Source organism: Myotis davidii, unplaced genomic scaffold (assembly GCF_000327345.1).
Source record: "Myotis davidii unplaced genomic scaffold, ASM32734v1 scaffold172, whole genome shotgun sequence".
In the NCBI taxonomy this organism is placed as follows: domain Eukaryota; kingdom Metazoa; phylum Chordata; class Mammalia; order Chiroptera; family Vespertilionidae; genus Myotis; species Myotis davidii.
In genome coordinates, this window is record NW_006284343.1 from 2,791,289 (window position 1) to 2,800,548 (window position 9,260).

Below are 9,260 nucleotides of genomic sequence, written 5' to 3' on the forward strand. Positions count from 1 at the left end.
CCTCTGCCACCATCAGTGCACTGTGCTTGCTCTGCCCCTGGGCCTGGTCACAAACCTCCCCTCGGCTTGGGGGCCCGAGGACCCCTGTGGGTCTGGGGCAGGGCCCATGAGGTGTGTGGCCTGGTGTGGAGGGAGCACCTCATGCTGGGTGCGTGTGTGAGGAGTATGTATATTGTTGGGGGCAGGGGAGGGAGGAAAGGGTGTCAGTGTGCGAGTCCTGGGCTCTGGGTCCCTATCACGGCCAAGGAGGAAGTGTCTCAGTCACGGAGATGCTGGGTTGAGAAGGGGAGGGGGCCTCTGTGATTGGCAGGGTAAGAAGGGGAGGAGCCTCTTTTTTCTCTAATCCTCAGTGGAGAATATGTTTATTGATTTTTAGAGAGACAGGAAGGGGAAAAAAAAAAAGAGAAAAACATCGATGAGAGAAACATTGATTGGTTGCCTCCCGTGCGCATCCGACGACCGGGAATGAAACCTGCAACCTTTTGGTGCACGGATGATGCTCCAACCAACTGAGCCGCCCGACCAGGGCCCCTCCTTCTCGTTTTGACCAGCGGAGCCTGCCCAGGGGAGACTGTCATCCGAGGGCTCACAATTCCAGAAAGTTCCTACTGTCTATGCGCCACGGACTCGAAACAGACACGCCCCACGACAGCTGGACCACTCGCGTCCTGGATGGCATTTCCAACTCCACGTGTGCGCGCGCGCGCACACACACACACACACGTTCTCATCAACACGTAGGTGAGCAAAGAGGCAGACGTATCCAGCCATGCACATCTGCACATTCATGCATGCACTTACACGAATGTGCACACACTCACACACATGTTCTCTCCCATACACAGGGGGACAAAGAGGCAGATGAATTCAGACACACACATCTGCACATATGTGTGCAAGAACCCACACTGGTGCACCTACACTTGCACACACGTGTGCGCACACATGCACGTGCAGTCTCCCTGGAGGCTGCCCCACGGCTGCCCCTGCCCTGCTGGACTGGGCACCACGGCATGAAGCTACAGGGTGTCCGCCAGCCACCCGACGGCGGCCCTGTCCATCATTTGAATCCAGGGCTTTCCCGCTCCTGGGAGAGTCGAGTTGCCTTTAGTGCTGGTTTATGGGGACAGGCTGTCCTCCACTCCTGGTTACGGCTGTTTTCCATAATTATTATAAACATCTTTGCCTCACTCGAGGTTTCCTATTAGCTTCTCTCCCACTTCTCTCCAAGTGGGAAGCTCTCTCCTGTGCTAGGTCGGAGGCAAACCCGTGGGCTCTGGATGAGGGGTTACTTTTTTAATTTTTATTTTGTTCATCCTCACCCAAGGATATTTTTTCCACTGATTTCTAGAGAGAGTGGGAGGGAGGGAGGGAGGGGGGGAGGGTGTGGCTCAGTGGTTGAGCACTGACTATGAACCAGGAGGTCACGGTTTGATTCCCAGTCAGGGCAGATGCTCGATCCCCAGCGGGGGGCATGCAGGAGGCAGCCGATCAATGATTCTCTCTCATCACCGAGGTTTCTATTTCTCCCTCTCCTTTCCTCTCTGAAATCAATAAAAATATATTAAAAAAAGAAACGGAAAAAACAAAGCAGCGGGTCCCCTTTGAGGAGTGCTGAGCTCAGAGCCAGCAGACGTGTGTGTCTTTATCAGCCGCGTGTCATTTATCAGCCCCAGGCCTCGGTGCCATCAGCTGCAGAACTAGGGTACTGGCCCGTGAGCGCCGATGAGCACAGAGGGAGTGTGGCTGGTGGGTGGGGACCCCTCTCCCGCTGCACGCCCGCCCTGCCCGCGTCACCCCGGTACTCACAGGCCACCTGCACCTCGGTTTGCCTCTGCAGCAGGGCACCCATCCGGTTGCGCACGATGCAGCGGTAGAAGCCAGCATGGGTGCGGTCCAGGCTGCTGATCATGTACCTGGGGGCAGACGAGACAGCCAGTGAGCAAGCAGGCAGTTGCGGGGGTGCACAGGTCAGACTGGGGTCAGAGGGCAGAGGGCACCACCTCACCCTCTTCCAGCATGAAGAGGACCTGAGAGCTCAGCTCCCTGGCCAGGTCATGGGGTCACAGAAAGGCCCTCCGCTACGGACAGTCCCACCCACAGGCAATTTACTCAGGTGACCCGGAAGCAGCCTGCACTTCCCCAAGGACGGAGGGGCTGCGCCCGAGCCCTTGACCCTGGCCGCGACCAGACCTCCCAGCACTGCTGGGTCTGCTGCAGGCTCCTGTCCCCTTTCCCGTGACTCTCATGACGGAGAAAAGTGGCGGCGTTTTATTTTGGTCAGGCACGGGACTGCGCTGTAATATTAACTGAAATGGGTGGAGGTGACAGACGCGGGGGAAATTTACATGCTTCTCCAAATGCTTTGCATTGCTCTGTCCTTAAAGTTACAGACACCCCACAGCAGTCCTGTGCGGGAAAAGTAGTCTTCTGAGCAGGGCAGGGTGGGTTCTGCACATGGGGCCCTGGGGCCGGTATGCGCGAATCCGAGGAGGCCCCGGGGAGCCTGCTCCGGCAGCACGTGGCTGGATCGAAGAGCAGCAGAGGCTGGTTTGGAGGAAAAGCCGCTGAGAGCGGGAGGAGGAGGAGCTCACCTGGATGAGAGGCCGGGAGGAGGCCAGGCCAGGCCAGTGAGAGCGCCAAGAAGCTCGCTGGTATGGAGGGGTTAGTTCCCCTGGCACCCACTCTGGGACCCCCTTTCCTATTCCCAGGGAATGAATGACCCAGCACAGAGCTCATGAGTCAAGGAGCTTGTGCCTAGGCTATCTCCCTTGTAACGGCAGAGATAAACAAACAACCTGAAACAACCTATAAATGACCATCAAAAATAGGTCGGATCAATGTCTTAGGGTTTGTCCAGCTGACTTGGTGGATAAGCTCATTGCCGCCTACCCCCAGGCTGTGCTAACCCTGGGACAGAGTGATCTTACTCCCAGGAGTTGCCAAGTTTAGTTTTACATGAATTCCAGTGCAGGCCCATCATCATCATTACCACCACCATCACCACCACCATCAGCATCATTACCATCATCACCATCCCCACCACCATCATCACCCCCACCATCATCATCATTACCATCGTCACCATCACCACCACCATGACCACCACCATCATCACCCCCACCATCATCATCATTACCATCGTCACCATCACCACCACCATGACCACCACCATCATCACTATCTCACAATGATGCTGCTGTAATAAGTACTTTTCATACATTTCCTCACTTCACACAGCAGTTCCCAGGTTATTACATATCATAGACCAGTAACACTTAAAATACGGGGGATTGCCATAAGATTGTCCATTTTTTATCCAGGTAAGACCATTAAAACCAGCCAACCGGAAAGCAAACAGACAAAAAAATTGAACAGTGAAACACTGAGAGAGAGAAAGAGAGAGAGAGAGAGAGAGAGAGAGAGAGATGGTTTAGCAGCTTGCTCTAGTTGGCCTCTCTCCCAGAATTCTTGTGCCAGGCAGGGAGAGAAAAATAGAGATGGTTAGCATTTTATTTATAAAGGACATTTTTGAGGTAAAAAAAAAAAAGAGAAAAGAAATGACAAATTTTATGCAAAGCCCACTACACTAGCTTCACTTTTCTCATTTTATGCGGACAGGTGCAAACGGTCATGGGTCTGCATTTGAGAGCCTTTCACTCCATCTCCATGCTCATCCCCTGGAGTGACGTACCCCCACGTCAGAGCGGAGGGAACTGAGGTTCAGAAACAGCCCGTCACTGACCATGGTCTTACAGGTACGAGGAGGCAGGGCCAGGGCCCCACAGAGCCTTTCGGCTCCAAGCCCAGCAGCCAACCAGCTCAGCACTGACGTTGCACCCCGCGGGCCCCACCTTCTGTCCCGGGACTGCAGAAGCCCCCCTCCCTCTGGCTCTGCAGCATTATCTAGAACATTCTGGCTGTCCACGCCTCTTATCTCTGCCACCAGCTGCAGCTCTTATCTGTCCGTCCTCACTGTGTACAGCATGATGATGGGGAGATAGCGGGCGTCCCGCTCTGGCAAACTTCCCGTTCTCCTCAAACCCATCGTCCAGCCCATCACAGGCTCTCTCATCTCTCCCCATCTCTCCCGCAGGGAAGGGGGACAGCTTTGGGGAAACGGTTTGGGTCTTGAAGGCGATGGGGTGACCTGAGAGGGGAGATGGAGGGAGAGATTGGCTAGAAAAGCTCTCTATCTTTGGAAATGGAATCGGATATTATTAAATCACACAGGCGAGAGGAAAATGAACAGAAATGGCCCGCACACCGACAAAAAGGATGCTCAACTCCTGTCACGGCGAGACACAGCCCAATCAAAACCACGATGACAGATCAGACAGCCGAAGATCGTCATGCCTGATCATGCCCAGTGCTGGCAAGAGCGAGGGGGAGATGGGCCGGTGAAAGTGTAAACTGATCGAGGCTTCGGGACCAAACCTGTCAAAATAAGCATATGCGAGCCTTTGACCCAGAGCCTGCACTCCCCGGAGCTGGCCTTTTAGATCCGCGTGCAAAAACGTGCCAAAGAACGGGTACAAGGATGCTCCCTGCAGCATTGCTTGTAACGGGCAGAAATCAACAAACAACCACCCGGAACAACCTATCAATGACCAGCAAAAATAGGTGGGATCAATGAATGCGGCTGCGGTCACAGACGGCACAGGGACGCCTGGATGGAACGAGATGGGAGGGTCCCAGAGGCACAGAGCGTGGAAAGGCAGCTGGAGGAGACGGATGTTTATGGAAACAGGAACACGAGGAAGTAATAAGCTAAACAGTACCGCAGCTGAGCGTCAGGGGCAAGGGCCTGGGTGTATTTATTCTCAGCGCCCTGGCTAAGCTGCTGTGTCTTGCAACAGGCGACCGAACCCTAGTTTAATGTTTAGGGTCATGCAAATTGACCCAATAAAAGTCATTTGAGTTTGTGGACAAAACACACACACACACACACACACACACACACACACACAACCAAAGTCAAAGAAGAGTGTAAACGGTATGACACCACGTGGGTACACGGAAATAGCATGTATCTCTACACATTAATCACGCGTACACTCGGGCAAGTACATGCGATGTTTCGGAGACAGATCCTCCGGTACCTGTTATCTCCCTTTTGGGAGGGGTGTCGGAGTGGGGAGGGAGGGGGACTTCTACTTTTTGATTTTCCGTCTCTCTATGCCGCCGGAGTTTTGTTTATCGCACGCCATATACCGGTTTTATTTTAAAAATACAGTTAAAGAAATGCACTTGGAGCATGTAATTTAAGTCTACATTATAAAAAAGACACCAGGGACTCGCTGGGTCTGGGTTTGTTTGCCGGTGTCAGTGATGTGTGCTGAATTTTAAACTTTAGTTGAAGTAGATTTCTGCAGGCAGCTCTGCAGCCATATGCGTCTGCCAGCACTCCCGGGCCGCACCTGGGGCTCGAGGGGGGCCAGCTGGCTGCAGGCCGGCCCTCCCCTGAGGCTGGGCCAGCTCTGGGCTTCCCCCCTGCCCCCCTTCCTGCCCTGTCGTCGGGGGCAGGTTCTCCATGGCCTGGCCTAGCAGATGCAGCACTGCTCTGCTCCTCCCACCTCCCTCTCCCTGGGTCGCCTCTGGGAGGCCTATTTCTGGCATGCAGGCAGCATTATTTAAAGTAACACTTCCACCACCGCCTTCCCCAGCAGGGAAACCCGCTTCGCTCCACCCAAATTGCAGCTCTCGTCCCCCTGCCTCCCAGGCGGGCGTCAGAGGCAGCTGGCCAGCACCTCCGTTTGCTGGGAGCATCCCTGACAATGACCGTAACAGTGCTCATTATCCCAGCCTGGTTTCCTCCCCTCCCCACCTCCCCCCCCCCACACACTCAGCCTGCAGTCTATCTGCCCCACCCACCTGTGGCTGCCAGCCCTCAGGGGCCTGGAAAAGCCCTGCCTCTCTGGGCCCAGGGGCATGGACGCCATGCCCTGCAGCCGGGCTCACCCATGGTCGGGCCACGAGGGAGCTTTGGAGAAAGTCCCGGGGTTTCTGAGCCAGAGACATGTAGACTTTGATTTGATGTCTGCTCTTTCTTAGGAGTGTGGCCTGGGTGCATTATGGATCCTTGCAAGCCTCAGTTTTCCCATCTGCGAAATGGGGACATTGATGTGAGCACTGCAAGAGGATGTAAGTGCCTGGCACACCGCAGGTGCTGCACCAATACCCGTCCAATGGGGGAGCAAGTGTATGAGTCACTGGTGGGGAGTGGAAGGAACGGGGTTGATGTGGGGAGGTTCAGCGAGAAAGATAAGGAAGGTGTGGCAGGATACCCCCCTGCCCCCTGTGGGTCCATTCAGGGCTCTGTGCCAAGCATCGGGGGGCACAGATTCCCTTGCCTGGCTAATTCTTTGGCTTCCCCATGGACGGAGACCCCAAGTGTCCCCAGCCACCAACAAAGGATCTGCTATGGCCCCTTGGTTACCTAATGCTTCTTATTGAGAGAGAGGTCTTGCCTCGCCCCTCAGCTGCTGGTGGAGCATGTGATCTGCTTCCCCAGGGGCAGCAAGGAAATGGCAGGCCCGCTTCATAGGCCGCCCCTCTCAGCTCTTGCCCCCAGTGAAGCTCTCTCACCAGCCTGACCCCAGGCCCGTCACCTTTATTTGTGTCTCTGGGTGGAGGGACCTGAGCCTGGCCCCTCTGGGATGACCAGCAGTGACGGTGGGCAAGAGGCACCTCTTCCCGGCTGACCTGCTGCCTTGCTCTCCATCCCATGGGGACCCGTCAGGGCGTGGCCCCGGGGGTTGGTGGGCCCCTGCACTCACCCGCCTCTCGGATCGCTTGTGTGTTGATTGATTACAGAAAAGATACGCACAGGAGTCAACGTTCAAAGAGTAAGTGGGAAGGTGCACAGTGCACGTGCCTCCCATCCCTGGCCCCCTGCTGGCCCACCCCGGCTCCAACCCCGCGAGGGAACCACGGAGATCAGCTTCTTGAGTCTCCTCTTAGAATTTCTTTATGCAAACGCAGCACCTCCCCGCCCTCCCCTTGTAAGCAGGAGACAGGCCTCATCTCAGGCTGTTCTGCTCCCCGCTTTGTGCGTGTGACGAGGTGTCTTGGAACGGTTTCCAGAACAGCACTGAGAGCGTCCCCGGCTCCCAGGCGGCGGCGGGAGCCAGGAGGCTCTGGCGCGGAGGCGGCAGGTAGAGGAGGGACCGGGGCCCGGGCTTCTCCCGGCCCATCACAGGTGTCCTGGTTCCACCCCCGCCGCTCGGCCCACTCCGTGCCGAGGTGGAGAGATGGGCTCGGGGTGCCGGGCACGCGATGGCAGCACAGGGGAGAGGCAGAACGGATAATTGGGATTTTAGACATGAGACGGGCAGGGGAGAGATCGCTGCCTAACAGACGTGGCGTCTTCTCCAGCCGGGGAAACACACACTGCCCTTTTGGGCTCGAGTCCTCGAGCGTCAACAGTTGATATTTAAAATGACTCTTAGCCGCATTAAGTAAGATATTTCAATTCCACGAAGCTGTCAGGCGCTGATGCCGACACCAGAAACAGGCCCTCTCCTTGCAGTGTCCTCGTTAATAAAGCGGGTGCCCGGGGTGCGTGCTGAGCTCACACGGAGGGAGGGCATGTGTGTGCAAGTGCACACGGACACGCACACGCACACGTGCACTAACACACTCATGCACACTCACAGGCTCCCACCCACGTGTGCACTCAGCAGAGTCGGAGTGAGGAGATGAGCAGAGGCGGGAGGGGGTGGGGCCACAAGCTGAGGGACGCAGGAGGCCGCTGGACGCGGGGCCAGGCCAGGAGATGCCTTCTCCCCTGGCGCCTCCGGAAGGGCCTCCACCGGCCGACACCGGATTTCCAGACTCCTGGCCTCCAGAACTGCACGGGCAACACTCGCCTTGTTTGAAGTCGCTAAGTTGGTGGTCACTTGGGACAGCAGCTGTGAGAAACTCATCCTGCCAGTTACCTCCAGGTCGGGGAGGACGCCAGGGCCAGGAAAAGCCTCCGTGACGATGTGGGAGGGGCGGGTAGGATGAGGGATGAGGATGCTGCCGTTGTCCATCCGCAGCCCCTTCAGCAGCGGGCGGCTGAGGGCTGAGCTGGGCTGGATGCAGAATCGCCTGAAGGCAGCTGCTCAGCCAGGGCTCAGCCTGGGGCTGGTGCCACCCCCTGCTGACGGATGTTGGGTTCAGAAGGGAGGAGATCCGCTCCTCCCTCCCACTGCCCCGAGCCTCCCGGCTGCCCTCGGAGAACCCACACCCACGAGGCTCTGATCAATGAGAGGGACATCGGTGTTAACGAGCTGGGGGCCGATAACACCCACAACCCGGCTAGTTGGCTGGGGGAGGGCGTCTGTCTCCCCTGCGATCTCTGGACCAATTAACTGCTCTCCTGTGAGCAAGGAAAAGAGCTTCATTAGGATTCCCATCAGCAGGGTGGCGCCCGGACTCTGGGGGAGCAGACAGACGGGGAGACGGGAGGCCTGGGAGGAAGCCAAGGGGCCAGAGATGCACTCAGCTGGGCAGGAGGGATGTCCTGCTGGGCCCTCCCTCTGACAACAATGACGCCAGCCTCGGTTCAGAGCAAACACGTGGCACACAATACCCGGTTCACCCCCACATTTACCGTGGGGCGAAGCGACTCCCACCCGTTTTATAGCCGGGGGACCTGGGCTCAGAAAGGTTCAGCAAGTTGCCTGAGGTCACCCAGCAAAGTGAGATTTGATTTCAGGCCCATCTGATCCCAAGCGTGTCCCCCCCTTCTCCCCGCCCCCCCGCCCCATGCCCTCTGACATGTCCTGGGTCCCTGGTCTGCTCAGCGGGCAGTGAGCAGGTCCCCTCTCACATCCCAGGGAGAGACGCCCCAGGGAGCTGCCCAGGACCCCCGCTCCGGGACAACAGTCATGAGCTCTGGGGAGCATTTAGGGAAGAGTGCCACGGGACATGGCACGTTATTACGAGGAGCAGAAAGGAAGGAAGAGGCGAGAAGGCAAACTCTGTCCAGGGTGCGAGGTGTTAAAACTTGAAGCCAGTTCTGTTTGGATTTTTAAAAGAAGTGACTGAGAAAGAAGAAATCCTGAGGGGAGTGTGGTTATTTAAAAAAAAGAAAGAAAGAAAGAAAGAAAAAGAACTAAAAGGCAAGGAAGCGATGTGCTGGTTCCCCTGTGGCTCCCTGCTTCCTCCCGCCGCGGGGAGCACCTCCCTGCCTCCTCCCGCTGTGGGGAGCACCTCCCTGCCTCCTCCCGCTGTGGGGAGCACCGCCCTGCTTCCTCCCGCCGTGGGGAGCA

At 56.8% G+C, this 9,260-nt stretch overlaps 1 protein-coding gene across 1 annotated transcript in view; it reads right to left on the reverse strand.

The window, feature by feature from the left end:
* SDK2 (sidekick cell adhesion molecule 2) overlaps positions 1 to 9,260 on the reverse strand; it is a 126,972-nt gene that overhangs the window by 92,625 nt on the left and 25,087 nt on the right. The window contains exon 3 of the mRNA XM_006754624.2: positions 1,810 to 1,916. Within this exon, the coding sequence (XP_006754687.1) occupies positions 1,810 to 1,916 (107 nt within the window). The remainder of the gene's footprint in view (positions 1 to 1,809; positions 1,917 to 9,260) is intronic.